This window comes from Geotrypetes seraphini, chromosome 12 (genome assembly GCF_902459505.1).
Source record: "Geotrypetes seraphini chromosome 12, aGeoSer1.1, whole genome shotgun sequence".
NCBI lineage: Eukaryota > Metazoa > Chordata > Amphibia > Gymnophiona > Dermophiidae > Geotrypetes > Geotrypetes seraphini.
The window spans coordinates 29,143,098-29,162,808 of record NC_047095.1 but is presented as its reverse complement, the minus strand read 5'-3'; the positions used below and the strand labels follow the sequence as shown (position 1 = coordinate 29,162,808).

Here is a 19,711-nt window from a genome sequence, read left to right as displayed (position 1 = left end):
TGTTATGGTGAGATGTATAAGTGGCACCCTTTTTGTGAAGTTCACAGCAGTGCCCTGTATGGTACCCCACTACTCTGGTGCAATGTTTGGGTGTCCAGTCCATCACTTTACTGAACCTGCCCACGTCCAAAAGGTTTTTTCCTAGGCGTTTTTGACTTGGATGAATTTTTGGATGAAAATGGGGTATAAAGATGGATGACTTAGCGGTCTGGACGATCAGACAGCTGGACATACAGTTAAGACGATTTTGGGTGACTAGCGACTTAGGCCCAAAACGGACTTAAACATATCTTTTGATTATGCTCATCTACCTATACATGCATAATAGGTCTGTAAATGTCAGTGCCTATGTTACAGAATTGCCTTCGTAGAGGCCCTATGAGTGATTTTGCAAAAAGCCCATTTCCATGGGTAAAGTATTGCTTTTATTTGGCGGAAATGGCTTTTTAAAATTGTACTCCATAACTTTGCTCTCTAGTTTAGTATAATACCTCACTGCTTATAAGAAACAACCATGAAATCTTAATTGTATTTGTTTTTGATCCCTGAACCAAAATATTTCTTCTTATTAGGCCGATGTGATTGTTGCTAATCCGTTCTTGAAATATGGAGATGACCCATATACCTTACAATATGGAGGATGTGGAGAGAAGGGAAAATACATACACTTTACTCCCGAATTCTTGACTAATGATTCTTTGCTCAATTTGTATGGATCACGAGGTAATTAACTTAATGATAATTTTGCTGTTTTGTTCTCAACAACAAAAAATCCAGTACCGTACAAACAGCACAAATACAGTTCAGTCTATATTCAAAGCGATTTAAGCATGAGAGGCTCCTCCTCGTTTAAATCTCTTGAGTACAGCTAACCACTGATATTTAACTGGGCAGTGCCGCTAAATATTAACTCTGACCAGTTGTGTCCAAAATGGGCAGGTCAGAAGTGATAAAGGGAGCATAGCTGGGGAGAAGCTGGCAGTTATGCTGGTGCCAGTACATGTCAGACATGTTATAAAATGAGATATATGTTCTAATGATTTGTCAACTATCTATTGTTAAATATGTACAAAACTAACAACTGGCATTAGACAAAATATACTGTGAGGCTCATTTTAGACAGACAAAACAACAAAATCCAAATAGCACCAAAAGGTTCCACAAAGGAAATGAAGCAGCAAAACAACAAAAAGATTGTGGAACAGAAGATTGTAGGTACCAGTTTCATGTTTAATAAGCGTCCAAATAACTTAAAAACAATAATCTTAAAAACAATCCACAAAGGGTGTATACAGCCACAAGTGACCCACAGGAAAGAAATCAAATAATGTCTAAAATAAAAATGACCCTAACATGGATTTTTTTGTGACTTTTATGTTTTTATATTTAAGACAGCCAAAGACCCTATAAGATCCCTGAAGAAGGCATTTTTATTTTGCCGAAACACAGCCCATGTTGGGTCATTTTTATTTTAGACATTATTTGACTTCTCTCCTGTGGGTCACTTGTGACTGTATACATCCTTTGTGGATTGTTTTTAAACATAGAAACATGATGGCAGATAAAGGCCAAATGGCCCATCTAGTCTGCCCATCCGCAGTAACCATTATCTCTTTCTCTCTCCGAGAGGATCCCACTTGCCTATCCCAGGCCCTTTTGAATTCAGATACAGTCTCTTGTCTCCACTACCTCTTCTGTGAGACTGTTCCATGCATCTACCACCCTTTCTATAAAAAAGTATTTCCTTAGACTACTCTGGAGCCTATCACCTCTTATTGTTTTTAAATTATTTGGACGCTTATTAAACTACAAACTGATACATCCGATCTTCTGTTCCACAATCATTTTAGATAGAACATATAAATCTAAAAGACAGATGAAGTTCAATGTAGAGAAATGTAAAGTATTGCATGTGGGAAGCAGAAACCCGAGGTACAGCTATACGATGGGAGGGATGTTATTGACTGAGAAAGGGACTTGGGGGTAATAGTGGACAAGACAATGAGGCCATTGGCACAATGCGCAGCGGCCGCTAAGAAAGCGAATAGGATGCTAGGAATAATCAAGAAGGGTATTACAACCAGAACGAAAGAAGTTATCCTGCCGTTGTATCGGGCAATGGTGCGCCTGCATCTGGAGTACTGCGTTCTATATTGGTCACCATACCTTAAGAAGGATATGGCGACACTCGAGAGGGTTCAAAAGAGAGCGACGCGATTGATAAAAGGTATGGAAAACCTTTCGAACACGGAGAGACTGGAGAAACTGGGGCTCTCTTCCCTGGAAAAGAGGAGGATTAGAGGGGATATATTAGAGACTTACAAGATCATGAAGGGCATAGAGAAAGTGGAGAGGGACAGATTCTTCAAACTTTTGAAAACTACAAGAACGAGAGGGCATTCGGAAAAGTTGAAAGGGGACAGATTCAAAACCAATGCTAGGGAGTTTTTCTTCACCCAGCGGGTGGTGGACACCTGGAATGAGCTTCCAGAGGGCGTGATAGGACAGAGTACAGTAATAGGGTTCAAGAAGGGATTGGTCAATTTTCTGAAGAAAAAGGGGATAGAGGGGTATAGATAGAGGATTACTACACAGGTCTTAGACCTGTTGGGCTGCCGCATGAGCGGACTGCTGCGCACGATGGACGTCTGGTCTGACCCGGCACAGGCACTTCTTATGTTCTTATATCCAGGTCAGGACATGAGCAAATCTGGTGGTATTTTAGAAAAGAATCTGCTGACAGACAGCCTTTTCTAAGAATATATGTGTATTTGGCAGGAGCATTCATTTAACAATTTATAAATGTGAAAACATCAATGGAGAAAACTTGGCAATTTATACATGGAGGTACTGACACATGTGTAACATGGTATTTCAGCATTACACATGAATGTCTGCCATTTTGGAAACCTACACGTGAGTACAGCTAGTTAATTACAGAGACCACAATTGTTAATTTCAATTTGAAGTGGGAAATAAACAAAGGAGGAATAAAGATTTAGATGTACTGTGGACAAACTGTGGTGAAAAACCATCTTTAAAACAAGTTTTGAAAATAGCAATTTGTATCTATTTGCATAAAAAGATCCATCTTCCTCTTTGTGACGTTTTTGGGCATTTTTCTGTTTCATAAATGAACACGGAGAAGTAGCTTAGGGGTTAGAGTGCCAGCCTTGATATTTAGAGGTGCCTGATTCAAATCTCACTGCTACTTCTTGTGGTGCTGGGCAAATCATTTAACCCTCCTTTGCCCCAGATACAAAATTAGATTATAAGCCCTCCAAGTCCTAATGTACCTTAGTGTAACTCACCAGTGTGAGCTAAATCCAAATAAATTCTAGATGATGAGATTTATTATTAAACTTCTTCCACAGGGAGAGTTTTTGTCCATGAGTGGGCTCACCTACGATGGGGGGTGTTTGATGAATATAACAATGAGAAACCTTTCTACGTATCTTCAGCTAACCAAGTAGAAGCAACCAGGTAATATTTTTATAATATGATATATGATATGATTTGGTACTTATAGACTGCAAACTCTGAATATTTAGGTTCAAAACAGATTGCAATTCCCAATCAAGCAAGAAGTGCCGTAATCATATTTTCATTTTCCAAAACTTTCTCCATCCCCTATGTCTCTTATCAAGAGCCACCCTTGAAGGAGGAGAGCAACTTGGCTCCCATGCTTTGGGGAGTTTTGCAGTAGAGCAAAATCCCTTCCATCATGACCCTCTCCTCTCAGCAGTTATAGAATGTGCTAGAATGCTAGTGTCTGAAGAGCTTTAGTGGCTGCACATTAGAAAATGTCACTACGTCTACTTTCTTCCTCCTCCCCCATCAAAAAGTTTCTTAGTGTTCCATCTCAACACTTAGTTTCCTCTCAGCTGCACCTCTATTCCTCAATTTTTTGTTTCTGCTCTATCTCATCCTTCTCAAAGGGTTCTATCGCTCCTATTCACTCTCATCTAGTCTTCTGTTCCTCCCCTCTATCTCTCTCAGCCAGTCTTTATGGGTCTCTCAATCTTTCCCCCTCAACCAGCTAGCCATCTATTCTCTATTCTCCCCCTTTAGCCACATCCCGTGTCTTTCTCCCTCCTTCAGTCTTTTTCTTTTTCTCCTTAAACAGTCCCTGATCAATCTCTCTTCTTCCTCAGTCAATTCCATTTGTGTACTAAAGAAACTACATTCAGTTCTTCAAATGATAATGATTTCTCTACAATATGAGATTTTAAAACAGATAAATCATATAACTTATGATAGGATATTACTTTATTCTTATCTTTTCCATCCCTCTTCATGATTTTAAGTTTTAAATTTAAAGAAAGAAAATAATGATCAGACCAGGGAATAATAATCAATTTATCGAAATCAAACCATGAATCAGGGAAATATCTACTAAAAATCAGATTGATAACATGGCCTTCCTTATGTGTTGTATCATGTACTATCTGTCTCCAGCTCATCAAATCTAAAATTGGTAAAAAAAATAAAAATAAAAATTATGGACTTTTATCATCACAGACATCAACATGCTAATTGAAATCTCCCATAATTAACTCAATAATGGTGAATAGTTTGAATATAAAATTCCTGGGCAAGTCACTTAATCCTCCATAGCCCCAGGCATGTTAGATAGATTGTGAGCCCACCGGGACAGATAGGGGAAAAATGCTTGAGTACCTGATTGTAAAACCACTTAGATAACCTTGATAGGCGGTATATAAAAACCTAATTAACTTGAAACTTGAAACACAGCAAAACATTCAAAAACTTGGAGGTCATGAGAAATATCTCCACACCATTAATCTGTAACATAAATGACCTGTTCAAATTAAGACCCTCTTTAAATAATATTACACCTCTTCCTCTCCTGTTATCCCATGGTTGAGAAGCCGCTAAATATCCATGGAGGCACAATAAATTAAAAATCACATCTTCTGTTAACAACCATGATTCAGTTATACAAAGAAGGTCTGGTCTCTCATCTGTCAAAAAGTTATAATAGACTCCTTGTTTCTTATAGATCTAATATTAACCAATAATACCAGATTGCACCAATATAAAATATATTCACAAATGCAACCAGGACTGGCTCATGTTATTTCTTTCACCCATCTTACTCCTCTATGCTCTTTCTTCATAAATACCAAGCCCTCATAATGATCACATCCCATAATAATTGGAATTTAACTACAAGCCATTAAAATACAATAAAAGTCAATAAAATAACAATACCTCAAGTATCAATTCAGAGATCACCCAGGATACTTTTAAGTCTGCCCAGTCTGTATGAAGGAGCACACATAGGAGCGCCCCTCTGTCAGTATGACAAGGAGGCACACAACCTTCTGGCATCGCTATGAGCTATTTGAAGCTCCTGCTCACCATGATGACATCACTAGGGACAGGACATGATCCATGCCCGACTCAAATCATTAGATGAAAACAAGCAGAAAAGTCAGATGAGCTGGAACAATGCAGGTGGTAAGTTCTCAGCAAGCCAAAGTGTTTGGATGGTATAAACCCTGCTCTCTTATGTTGGCATTGGTCTGGGCTATTTGAAGATACTGCTCACTTCAATGATATTATTAGAGGATGGAGCTTAGATTATCCATGCCCAACTCATATTGCCAGATGGAAACAATTAGGAAGTTCAGATGAGCTGGAACAGTGCAGGTGATACGCACTTAGCAAGCCACTGCCCGATGCCTTCAAACATGCCATAGTTATGCCCCTCCTCAAAAAACCTCACTGGATCCTAAATGCCCCTCCAACTATCACCCTGCCTCTCTCCTCCCCTTCTTATCCAATCTACTTGAACGTGTTCTTCACGGCCATTGTCTTGACTTTCTTTCATCTCGAGCTATCATTGACCTGTTTCAATTGGGCTTTCACCCTCTTCATTCTATGGAAAATGCCCTCACTAAAGTTTCCAATGACCCACTCCTCGCCAAAGTCAAAGACCTCTATTCCATCCTCTTCCTCCTTGATCCATCTGTGGCTTTTGACACTGTAGACCACCTCCTACTCATTGATATGCTGTCCTCGTTTGGGTTTCAGGGCTCCATTATCTCATGATTTTCTTCTTTTCCATCACACTTTTAGTGTTTGCTCTAGTGGATCCCCCTCCACCGCCATCCCACTATTGGTCGATGTGCTTCAGTGCTCTTCTTTTCTCCATCTATATTTATTCTCTTGGTGCTCTAATATTCTCACATGGCTTTCAGTATCACCTCTATGCTGACAACTCACAAATCTACCTCTCTCTATATCTGAAATTTCTACAGGAACCCAGGCTTAAGTCTCAGTCTGCCTGTCTGACATTGCTACCTGGATGTCTCACTGCCATCTAAAAACTCTCTTCTTCCTCCGTTTTCTTTTCTGTGAATAGTGCTCTCATCCTCCCTGCCTTATCAGCTCACAACCTCAGGGTCATCTTTAATTCATCTCTCTCCTTTTCACATATCCAACAGACTGCCAAAACCTGTCGTTTATTTCTCTACAAAATCACTAAACTCTTACCTTTCCTTTCTGAGCACACTACTAAGACCCTCATCCACACTCTCATTAGCTCTTGCCTAGACCACTGGAGCTTGATTCTTACAGATCTTCCACTAAACCATCTCTCTCCCCTTCAATCTGTTCAGAATTCTGCTGCACATCTCATATTCCACCTGTTTCGTTATGCCCACATTACCCCTCTCTTCAAGTCACTTCATTGGTTCCCTGTCTGCTTCTGCATATGGTTCAAACTTCTCTTATTAACCTACAAGTGTATTCACACTGCAGCTCCTCAGTATCTCTCCCTATTCTCCTCTCAGGGAACTCTGTTCATCGGGTAAGTCTCTCCTGGCTGTAACCTTCCCCTCTACTGCCAACTCCTGACTCTGTCCCTTCTACGTTGCTATACCGTATGCCAGGAACAAATGGGAAAACAGAAGGGGAATAAATGGGAAAACAGAGAGATAGAGGAATAAGGCCAAAAATGTAGAAAATGAGATGGAAGAATATAAAATGAGACATAGAGAGAATAGCAGTCAAAGATGGAAAAAAATAGAGAACTAATGTGATGGGAAAAGAAAAAGAGAGAGCCTGAGAATAGTGACATTAGAGAATAAGAATCCAAGAGTTAGCAAGAGAGAGGGAGAAAGGTGAAACAAAATGAAAAAAGAATGAGGAAAATTAATTAGAAGACAGATAAGATGACAGCCAAATCATGAGAAAAAGACAAAAGTCAAAAAATATTTCAAGTTACAATTTATTTTTTTAACATAATTTTCCCCCTCCTTTACAAAGCCATGGTAGCATTTTTAGCGCCGGCCAACATGGTAACAGTTCCAACGCTCATACAATTCCCATGAGCGTCTGAGCTGTTACCACCGCGGCCAACGCTAAAAACACTAGCACGACTTTGTAAAGGAGGGGGGCTATTTTTAATATGGAGAAAGTACAGTTACAATTGCCCATCGTATCAACAATTTTCAAAATAAACATTGATCAGAGAGCAAATAGCAGTAACTTGATAAGATCTACAACATTTTTAAAAATCTATTTTCAGGTGTGTTTCTTCCCTTCCCCTCCATCTGCAATAGGGCTCCTTTTACTAAGGTGCGCTAATGTTTATAGCACATGCTTAAGATTAGCGCGCGCAAACCACGCGATAAATGAAAAATACTAACATAAGTTGTATGGAGGCGTCAGCATTGTAGCACGCACTAAAACCGCTAGCGCATCTTAGTAAAAGGAGCCTATGACATTTATTACCAATAATATTATTCACTCATCATTCATAATCAATCACTCTCTCCGATAATTGAAATGTTCTGAAGTCTTATGTTTAAAGATGAATTAATATTTTTTCTAAATTTTGCCTTAATTGTTTCTTCATACAGGATCCTTTGAGGTTTTATTTTATTGTTATTTAAGTAACATTATGTTTATGTAGCATTTGATAAATTGCCATTAGCTTGAATAATGCCATTTTATGCCTCTGTTGTTTCCATATCTGAAATGGTGAATCGTTTTCATTTATCCCGGATTCTAAGATTACTTTTCAACCAATAGAATTGTTATATTGATGAAAAATTTTCTTCAGTCTATTAGTTTGTGGTCAGCTACTCCCCCAGTGTCTCCCAGTAATAACAAGCCACACGTTCAATTAACTTCTAGGTTTATGATGTCCTTATAAGTTAAAATGAACTTTTGGCCAAAGTCCTGACAATTTTATACATTACAAAAAAGAAGCATACAAATGTCCCTATACAAGGTTTACATTGTTTGTTACAATTCCACATTGTTACTCCACATAATTCCTTGTCCTTGGCTCCTTTCATTATTTCCTACTGATAATACTGCCCCTACCACGAAATGTGAGGTTATTAAATTTGCTGATGACATCAAACTCTGCGGCAGGGTTAGAACCACGGAAGACTCCGAAGACCTACGAAGGAACCTAACGAGACTGGAAGAGTGGGCAAAAAAGTGGCAAATGAGTTTTAACATAGAGAAATACAAGGTCATGCATGTAGGGAAAAAGAACCCAATGTTCAGCTACAAAATGGGGGGATCATTGCTAGGGGTGAGCAACCTTGAAAGAGACCTGGGGGTGATGGTGGACACAACATTGAAAGCATCGGCACAGTGTGCGATAGCTCAAAGTGTGCGATAGCCTCAAAGAAAGCGAACAGAATGTTGGGTATCATTAAAAAGGGTATCACAACCAGGACAAAGGAAGTGATCATGCCGCCATATCGTGCAATGGTGCGCCCGCACCTGGAGTACTGTGTCCAGTACTGGTTGCCATACCTCAAGAAGGACATGGCAGTACTTGAGAGGGTCCAGAGAAGAGCGACTAAACTGATAAAAGGTATGGAAAACTTTTCATACGCTGACAGGTTGAAAATGCTGGGGCTGTTCTCCCTAGAGAAGAGGAGACTTAGAGGAGACATGATAGAAACCTTCAAAATCCTGAAGGGCATAGAGAAAGTAAACAGGGACAGATTCTTCAGACTGTGGGGAACCACAAGTACTAGGGGTCACTCAGAGAAATTGAAAGGGGACAGGTTTAGAACAAATGCTAGGAAGTTCTTTTTTACCCAGAGGGTGGTAGACACATGGAACGCACTTCCAGAGGTTGTGATAGGCCAGTGCACAGTACAGGGGTTCAAGGAAGGTTTAGATAGGTTCCTAAAGGATAAGGGGATTCAGGGGTACAGATAGAAGCAGAGGTAGGTTATAGAAATGGTCAGGAACCACTTCACAGGTCATAGACCTGATGGGCTGCCGCAGGAGCGGACTGCTGGGAGCGATGGACCTCTGGTCTGACTCAGTGGAGGCAACTTCTTATGTTCTTATGAATGGAAGACACTCAAACACATTTATGTACTCATTTACTTCCATTTTAACGTAGACAGTTTAGAAGTTAGTTTTATTAGTATGCTTTATGTGTTGTGGGGTAAGAGACCCCAAAAATATTCCTGTTGAGGGTCCCCAGAGAGTTAGTACTGAGTTTGGGGAAACACTTAAAAAAACAGCACTTAACATTCAGCTGCAAGTTACCAAATGCAAGCCTAAATCAATGGAAATAAATCAGCTCTTTTACTTTATAAAATATACGTTTTGTGAATTTATTTTTAGGTTCAAACAATTTTTATTGATGCAAACACAGCAAATACAACACCAGTGCACCCCAAAGGTGCACAGTACAAATGATAATGCATCATATACAATAATAGAGCAAGCATATACCATGGGTAACATCAACCAAACTCTCTCCCCTTCCTTCTCTACATAGGGCAAGTGAGATTAATGAGGGTGGAAAGGTACTCCAAAGCCCTGTACTCTTATGAACCCAAAAAATGTCACACCACCCCTTCCCCCCACCAGAACCTCTTATCCTATCTTTGACTAATTGCCAGAACCTTCAATACACTCCTTTTCCCCTCCTCAAACCCCCCATGATACTCTCCACCCCGCCCCACCAGTACTCACCATTACTCTCCCAACCCAACTAATTAACAAATTAGGACACCCATCTTAAAACCACACTGTGACCCTTAGGATGTAAGACTTGCAGATAAGGCTCCCATATATTCAAAAACAACATCTTTCATTTCCTAGACCCTCCGGCATCTCGCACCTCCCAAATGACCAACTGATGCAATTGGTTCCGCCAGTGCCAATATGCCGGAGGGTCCGGAACCATCCAGCACTGAAGAATACATTTCCTGGCCAGTAAACTCATAATCCTACACAAAGCTCAATGCCCCCTAGGTAAATGGCCAAAAGCCTCTGGCAAATCTAAGACAAAGTGGTCCGGGGTACTGAGTAAGACTCTCCCAATTAACCCTGACATATAAGAGATTATATGCCTCCAGAAGTGCTGAATCATGGGGCAGAACCAAAAGGCATGTCCCAAAGTATAACCCCCCATCCCACATTTATGACATAGTGGTATAGGAAGACCTTCACTATAAAACATCTGTGTACAAGTGTAATAAGCATGTAAGGTCTCCCTATAATACGTTTCCCGCAACCAAGCACATGGGGTCACCCCAAGCGTCGCCCTCAAAGTATGGGCTACATCCCAATGTCCCAGATTAATCTGCAATTCCTTTTCCCATTTACCCTTGATGCTCTGGTAGTCCCTGGCAGGTTGTAAATCTTGCAATTGTGAATTTATTTTTTTTGAAACAGTTCAAAACATTTGCATTTTTTGCTCTGTTGACTGTGTTTCAAATCTGTTCATATCATTCTATTTTAGGTGTTCAGCTCATATCGCTGGCATTTATGTATCTAAAGACTGTACAGATGCTTCATGCTTATCAAAAACATGCAGTTACAACCAGTCCACTGCACTTTATGAAGAGGGATGCAAATTTTTACCAGATAAAAACCAAAATACAACAGCATCAATAATGTACATGCAAGCTTTGTCTGAGGTGGGTCCAATTAGAGTAACGCAAGAGAGGTTTTACATTTCTTTGCCATTCTACTACAAGTGATCAACAGGCATTAGATTATTGTACATAATTTTACTTCATTGAAAGTTGACTCTTATTCAGCTTCCTCTCCCTCAGCTGAATCCCTCGCACAGCCATGTCAAAGTTTATTCCACCTACTCTAATCTCCCAGTCTCTGAGGTCTAGTACTAATAGTGGCTTCTCATTGTACTTCATTACTTCATCACTTAGGGCTCCTTTTACTAAGCTGTGGTAACGTTTTTAGCACGCGTTGCAGATTAGCGCACGCTAACCCCCCCCGCTATGCGGAAAAACTAATGTCAGCTCAATGGCGGTGTTAACGTCTAGAGCGCGTGCTAAGCGTGTGCTAAAACCACTAGCACAGCTTAGTAAAAGGATCCCTTAGGCCCGGATGCTCAAAAGCTTACCTTGCAAGAAAGACTGGTTCTCAGGGGCTTTTACCAATCACAGTAGCAGCTACCAAGAACCCTATGCAAATGCATTAAAAGGAGCTCATTAGTATTAAAATGGAACTCCTTGTAATGCTCAGAAAGGAGTGCCCATGTCTTACCGGGCAAAATTTTCTGGCAGTCTGGAGCTGCTGATAGCTGTTTTTGCATGTGTTGTGTGAATATATGTCCCGCACCTAAGGTCAGAACGCAGCTGTTTTAGGTGCGAGACATGCACTCCCACAACACACGCACAACAGCTATATTTATATCACTTGTGAAAACAAAAAAAACCAAAACTTGCAGCTCTGCGCAGAAGAGCTGTACTTACTGCTTAGCTCTTTATTCTTCTTTATTGAGTTTCAATTTTTTTATGACAATAATAATCATATGCAATCAACGGTGACGGAACAAAGGCGCGCTGACAACTGAGCACAGGGCTTCATCGCGCCGAAGAAAAAACGTACTTTAAAGAGCTCTGACGGGGGGTGGGGGCACTCACTCTACTTAATAGGGATCATGCTGCCATGTTGGGGGGGGTTGGAGGGGTAATCCCTCACATTATACTGAAAACTTAACTTTTTCCCTAAAAAACGGAAAAAACAGGGAAAAAGTTAAGTTTCTAGTATAATGTGTGGGGGATTACAACCCCCCCAAACCCCCACAATGCCAGCGCGATCCCTATTAAGTATAGTGGGGAGGTTCCCCACCAACACCCCCGTCAGAGCCCTTTAAAATACGGGTTTTTTTCGGCGCAATGAAGTCCTGCACTCAGTTGTCCGCGCGCCTTTGTCCTCGTGCGCTTTAGACTATGAACTGCAATCAACAGTATCCAACGTATATCAAATCACAAAAGAAATAAAATAATAGGGTAAAATAATCATGTTTCAACTGTTTGTTAGTCCACAATAAAATGAAGGAGGAGTTCCATAAAGATCGAAGACTAAGGGTTCCTTTTATCAAGCCGCGCTAGTGGGGTTAACGCGCGTGACTTTTCATCACGCGTTAACCCCTGCGCTGGCCAAAAACTACCGCCTGCTCAAGAGGAGGCGGTAGCGGCTAGCGCGGCCGGCGGTTTAGCGCGTGCTATTACGTGCGTTAAACCGCTAGCGCAGCGTGATAAAAGGAATTCTAATTTACTCCCTCACTTATTAAGGAAAAATGATGGTCGTGTGAAGTGGACCTAATCTAGACTTTCGAGCACTCATTCCTGGATATTGACAGGGGTACTAGCAGACCTCACCTCATTTTCCAAAATAAATCTTGTCAACTGTGTAGAGTCAAAAAAAGGTATACCTGGCGCCCTTGAAATTAATCAAACATTTAAAGGGAAACCTTAATACAAAAGTAGCTCCCAGTTTTGGGTCTCAATAGCAAAAATTGTTTCCTCTTTTTTTGCATTAATCTAGACACATCTGGATACATTTTTATTTTTTGATTCAGAAATAAAACATCTTTATATTTGAAAAATAGCTTCAATAACCAATATCTATTTGAATCTAAAGCTAATTGCACAAATAATGTAGCAAGTGTAAACTGTTCTGAATCTGATTTTTCTATTAAATTCGTCAAGTCCAATAGATCTAGTACGGGTTCCTGATGCTCTTCCAGAGTTTTCTTCTTTCCCAAGAAAATGTAATAAATTTTAGAAATGGGTGGAAAAGAATTCTGTGGGATTTTCAGAATCTCTGACAGATATCGTTTAAACATATTTATTGGTGAAATAGTTATCGATTTTGGAAAATTAATCAATCTTAAATTTTGTCTCCGTGTGATATTTTCCAAGACTTCCAACTTGAAATTAATGTTGCCATTTTCTTTCATTAGGAGCTGATTTTGTGCTCCAAGAATTTCCAATTTTTTCTCTTGTTCAATCGATTTTTTTTCTAATTTGTTCACTTTTTGTTGCAGAGTTAATGTCTCAGTTAATATAGTAGAGCAGTGAATAGATAATGTTTGCAATTGAGTCCCTAAAGAAAGCTGTAAAGTTGAAATTGCTTCCCATATAGAGTTTAAGTCAATTACTGTAGGCTTTTTCAAGGGTGTCACTGTATGGGTAAACTTCAGCTCACTAAGTTTCACAGTACCTGGTTGGACTTTTATCAATGTCGGTACTTGCTGTTCCTCTGCCAAATCCAGTTTGCTTCGCCACATCGGTGGTATCAAGGAAGCCGATGATAATCTCCTGATTGCGAGTTCTTCTGCTTCCAGGTCTTCTTTGTAGCTGTCAGAGAGAGCTGCTATGCTCCCCTCACTCCCCGCGTCCCCCTCGTCGGGGGAGTGGCTGCGCCGGCGTGTTGTGCTCTTCCGGCGAGAGACTGGTCTCCTCGAAAGAGGTGCTGGGGCTCTCCAATATGCCCCACCGCTTAGCTCTTATGCACAGGCGCCAGGTACAGTTCCTCCCCCTTCCTTCTTGGATACTCAGCATAAATAGCGTGCATAAGATTTGCATGCTATTTGTGCTGAGCATGCCCTGGAAAATTAAAATCGCTCCTAACCAGGTATTTTTTTACCAGGTTGCCAGAGCTTTGTGCATCTTGCCTTAGTTCGATCTCGCTCCCTACTCTAAACTCTCTGGCTGCAACTCTTGCCTCAATGAAACCTGTCCTCTGGATCCAATTCCACTTTCCTGGTTAAAGTTCATGGTTTACTTCCTTTAGTGCTTATTTTGGTGAATCGCAGTCTTTCCTTTTTTAATTTTTTGTATTTTTTATTGAGATAATATAAGACAAGGAATATACACAATCCATTTTATAGGAAAACAATTTCAGAATAAAGTTGCTTCTAGTCCACGTCTAGGAGAGTTCTGAGACAAAATGAATAAGAAGAAAGAGATAATTACAAGAATATTGCAGACCTAGAAATCTAACTAGCAGCTTTAGTAACAAGGAAAACTTCTAGATGAGCAGGGTCCAAAAAGATACATGAATTGTTTCTGTACACAACCGAGCATTTACAAGGAAATTTTAGAAAGAATGAGCTCTGTGACTTATTTGTGTAGGCTTGAATACATCCGGAAGCATCAAAACAGTTTGTCCATGGAAAGGTACCTCTTTCATTTAAAAATAAACTTTTAGTATTAACATTTTCTTCTCTATAGAAGACAAAGATACCAATAACGTAGCAAATTTCTCAATAATATGAAAAAAGGATTCACATTGATTAACGATATAGTGTGAAAACACTAATGTTGCAATACCAAAACCTGTCTCTGCTGCAGGAACCATTTATATACATAAAAATTACTTAGAGCAGCCTCATATACTCAACGAGCATACTGTAGATCAGTGGTCTCAAGCTCAAACCCTTGGCAGGGCCACATTTTGGATTTGTAGGTACTTGGAGGGCCTCAGAAAAAAAATAGTGAATGTCTTATTAAAGAAATGACAATTTTGCATGAGGAAAAACTTGTTATAGTTTCTAAATCTTTCCTTTTGGCCAAGTCTTAATAATAATATTGTAATTTATAACTAAAGAGACATATGATCAAGAAACTGTTTTAGTTTACTTTTGTGATTATGATAAACATACTGAGGGCCTCAAAATAGTACCTGGTGGGCCGCATGTGGCTCCCGGGCCACGAGTTTGAGACCACTGCTGTAGATGGCAGCCTTAGTTAGCTGTCTAAATGAACTATGCTATACTAAAGCACAGAATCATATCCTCCTTAGTGCTGGATTGTTCTATCTCTGTGCATCTTCTGCCTGGAAGCAATGAGTCGGGGCTGCAGCAGCTGGAAAACCCGAGGTGATATCTGTCCCATCTGGACTTTTGCCATTGGGATTATTTAAAATATGCTGAGGCAACAGAGCTGCTTCAGGAATCTGGACTTCTGTCAGACTTATTTGATTTTGTTTTTCCCCAGTTTATGAATTATTTTAAATTTTATTCCATTGTTTTTACCCCTATTGTTTTTATTTTATTAATTGAATTTCCTTGAATTCTATTGTTTAACAGTTCCTCCCTTCTATTCCTTTTTACATATTACACAGATATGCAAATAGCGTAGCTGGTTTTAAGAAAGGTTTGGACAAGTTCCTGGAGGAAAAGTCCATAGTCTGTCATTGAGAAAGACATGGGTGAAGCCACTGCTTGCACCTGTATCAGTAGCATGGAATAGCGCTACTCCTTGGGTTTTGGCCAGGTACTAGTGACCTGAATTGGCCACCGTGAGAACGGGATACTGGGCTTGATGGACCATTGGTATGACCCAGTAAGGCTATTCTTATGTTCTTATGTAGGATGTCATCTGGATATGATAGCAAGCATTCATTGTTGTTGAATTTAATTTGAAACAAGGAACACATGAAGAGGTTGTATACAGTAGTATTGGGGAAAGTGGTGATCCTTGAGGAATGCCGCAAAATGCTTGCCAGCTTCTGGAGAATGTTCCATCTTTCCATATGAAGTATTTTCTGTTTTGTAGGAAGTCTTTGAACCACTTAGTACCAGGCCTTCAATGCCTATTTCCAATTAGTTTGGTCAATAGTAGGTTGTAGTTGACTGAATCAAAGGTGGCTGATATATCGAATGGAGTAGAACTGCCTTATGTCCCACGTTTAAGGTTTGCTTGATTTTAGTGGTTAAAGTTAGAAGTAGAAGTTCTGTGCTATATTGTGAGCGAAACCCAAACTGCGAGGGTTGGAGGCAGGAGACTTTTTTGATATAAGCTGAGAGTTGTTTGCAGACATGTGTTTCTACTAGTTTGGTTAGTATAGGGATGGCATTGATGGGTCTATAATTTGATGGATTTGAGAAATCTGTGTTTTATGTTTTGGGAATAGGGGTGAAGGTGATGTGGCCCATTTGAGATGGTAGTTTTCCATGTTCTAGATTACTCTGTTGTGTGAAGAGATTTGATCATATCACTCCACTATTTGTCCGCCTTCGCTGATTATCATTCCTTTACCGCATTTATTTCAAGATCCTCTGTCTCACTCATAAAGCCTATAACATTGGCCTTCCTTTGTTTCATGCTTCTCGTACTATCCCTTACACTCCTGCCAGATCTCTCAGATCAGCCGATTCTCATCAGCTAGTGCTTCCTACTCCCAAATGAGTCCATCTGGAATCATCCAGACCCTGGGAAGAGTCTTGGATGGACTCAAATGCTTTAGGCATCTGAGCCAGTCATGGTGTTAGGTCCATTCCTGTCCATCCCAGGATGCACTGGGAAGTGGAAGGCCCACCATATTGGTGTGGTGAGTCTGCGAGCAGGAGGGACTAGGCATCCCTACTGCTGTCATCATAATTTAGAGGTACAGGAAAGGTTTGGGGGGCAAGGGGGGTGGTTCAAAGGGGCCAGGGGGCATCCAGTGGCAGATGGGAGTGGGCATCCCTCTTACCGATTTTTGGAAAAGTGGGGAAGGTGAGGGGAGGAGTCAGTTCAAGAGGGTTCAGTTTGGTGGGTGGGGTTTGCATGGCAGGAGGGAGTAGGCATCCCTCCTGCCTCTACTTTTGCTCCGGCGGAGGAGGTCAATGCGGGGGGGGAGGGGGGGAGTGTCAGGGGAGTTCATCATCGGGGTGATGCCAGGTTGACTTTATTTATGGGCCAGATATGCGTACATTACACACACACACACACACACAACATTTGTGCCCATAGAAAAAGAAAACATGTCAGACCTGTCATTTTTTTCAAGTCAGTATTTCCAATCCAATTATGGTATGCAGTGTTAGGCCATCGATAGGATGGTTAATTTTAATATTAATGAACTCATTTTAATAGTAATGAGGTAATGTGCATGCCAGAATCAGAGAATATACGATTGCATGGAAAAATATGTGGTGAGCCATTTTCAACACTGGGTCAGCAAATTCTGACAGTCGCTAAACCAATCAAACTAGTTTAGCAACCATCGGTACCCGATCAGAGCATTTAGTGCATCTAGCCCAGAGAGTCTGAGCAGTAAGCGTAGAGGAAGCTGCGCTTAATAGTAGCTGTCTCATCAAAAGCCCCAGGATCATTATTGTGAGCTGCAGGAGAGCAAAGAGATTAAGGCAGCACATGGAATTGGTGAGGAAATGCTATGTGGCTGCTGATTTAAAATTTCTCTGTCAGCTTTGGAGTTTGTGTGTGTGTGGAAGGAGTGAATATTTTTGAAATAATATTTCATATAAATGTTTTATTTCATGAGAAATGCTGCAAATTAAACCTGCTAATGGGCTGTTGAGACTGTGAAGGAAGATACAGCTGATTTTGTGTGAGTTGTGGCTCAAGAACTTATCTGATACCTGCTGGTTCTCATGATTTATTGAGATTTCTAAATCAAGTTTGAAGTTAGATTTCAAAGGAAAATTGATAAGAACTTTTAAAGTTTGTTTCAGAATTTAAACTAGATTTTTGTGACTCCTGTTGCTAAAAAGTGTTAAATACTGGGAAATAGAGAATTTTAATCCCCTTTACTGTGTAAGACCACTGATTCAATTCAGATTGCCTAATATTGGTGTTTACAGCAAATGTTTTGTATAGAAACATGATGGCAGATAAAGGCCAAATGGCCCATTTAGTCTGCCCATCCACAACATCTGCTATCTCCTCCTCTCCCTAAGAGATCCCATATGCCTGTCACATGCTATCCTGAATTCAGATACAGTCTTAATTTCCATTACCTCCATCGGGAGACTATTCCACGCATCTAACACCCTTTCTGTAAAGAAGTATTATCTTACATTATTTCTAAACCTATCACCTCTTAACTTCATTCTATGCCCTCTCCTTGCAAAGTTTTCCTTCATTGGAAAAAAAACCCCACAGAGATATTTAAACGTCTCTATCATATCTCCTCTCTCTCATCTTTCCTCCAGAGTATACATATTAAGGTCTCTAAATCTGTCCCCATACGACAAAGACCACTAACCAATTTTGTAGTAGCCCTTTGGACTGACTCCATCCTCTTTATATTTTTTTAAAGATGGTGCCTCCAAAATTGTATATAAATATATGAATTCAATAATGTATCATCTTAATTAGAAAAATCATAAATCAATAAATTCACTATTGATTAAAATTGGATGCTCAGTCTTGCGGATTACTATTGAACATTTTTACATAGAGGATTTGGTCACATTTTTCTTCACACATTGGGATTTATTTTTTGGGATCTATAATCACAGTGACATTTGAACTTTTGGATTTGAACCAGCGGTAATGACTTTATATAACAGTTACTAATCTCTTGCACCTGAACCTGGACACTGCCCACCACCAAGTGAAGCTAAGTACCATTTTTTGTTTCAAAAAATCTTTTTGTGGTTTAGTTTCTATATATAATGTAATATAATGTAATTTATTTCTTATATGCCGCTAATCCGTTAGGTTCTAAGCAGTTTACAGAAAATATACATTAAAATTATAAATAAGAAAGGTACTTAAAAATTCCCTTACTGTCCCAAAGGCTCACAATCTAACTAAAGTACCTGGAGAGTAATAAAGAAGTGAAAAGTAGAGATAGAGGAAGAAATAAGAAAATAAACATTCTAACAAAACTGCATTGATCTAAATACTTTGGAAGGTAGAAGAGAGGAGAGAAAGGAATAGATGCAGAAGGAGGAACCGTTGAACAATAGAATTCTGGAGAAATTTAAATGATAGAAATAGAACATAACAAAACAAGTGGCAAAACAATAAATAAGATTAAAAATAATTCATAAACTGGAAAGAAAAAGAAATAGAAAACATTGTCTTCAATCCAAGGTTTCAGCGTAAGTGATGAAGTGGAGCAAGTAAGTTTAGGAGAAGCGATGACGTTCCCAGAAAAAGGGCTTCTTCTCCAAGGAGACTGCCCCAGATGAGGCCCACGGTGACTGCAAGATTTCCTCCTCTGCGGAAAAGCCACCCGGTGCTGATTGTCGGTGTGTGCTGGCGCCGCTGGAGCTGGGGCTGATAGGGGACCCCTGCCCTGCTGTTGCTGCGTTCATCACAGCACATAGACTATGTGACACTGGCAGGAAGCTCTGGAGAAAAGCCGGGCTGATGGACGATGAGACTCCGGGGCAGATTTCAATAATTATGAGTTGGTTGGTAGGTAGGTAGGGTGCAATGATGGAAAGTCATAACATCTTTATTCAACAATTCTGCTGTGTTTGAATAAGATTACACACTGAGCACCCAATTTTAATCAATAGTGAGTTTATTGATTTATGATTTTTCTAATTAAGATGATACATTATTGAATATATATATTTTATGTCATTGGTGAATTCGTTATTAATTATTTTGTTTCTCCTATATTTTTATTTCTTTTTTTTTGAGTCTCCAAAATTGCACACAATATTCCAAATGGAGCCTCATCAGAAATT

At 39.9% G+C, this 19,711-nt stretch overlaps 1 protein-coding gene across 1 annotated transcript in view; it reads left to right on the top strand.

Annotated features, from left to right (window-relative positions):
* LOC117346368 (calcium-activated chloride channel regulator 1-like) overlaps positions 1-19,711 on the top strand; it is a 62,569-nt gene that overhangs the window by 6,932 nt on the left and 35,926 nt on the right. Inside the window, exons 3-5 of the mRNA XM_033915803.1 lie at positions 573-723; positions 3,375-3,483; positions 10,763-10,940. Coding sequence (XP_033771694.1) covers positions 573-723; positions 3,375-3,483; positions 10,763-10,940 — 438 coding nt within the window. The remainder of the gene's footprint in view (positions 1-572; positions 724-3,374; positions 3,484-10,762; positions 10,941-19,711) is intronic.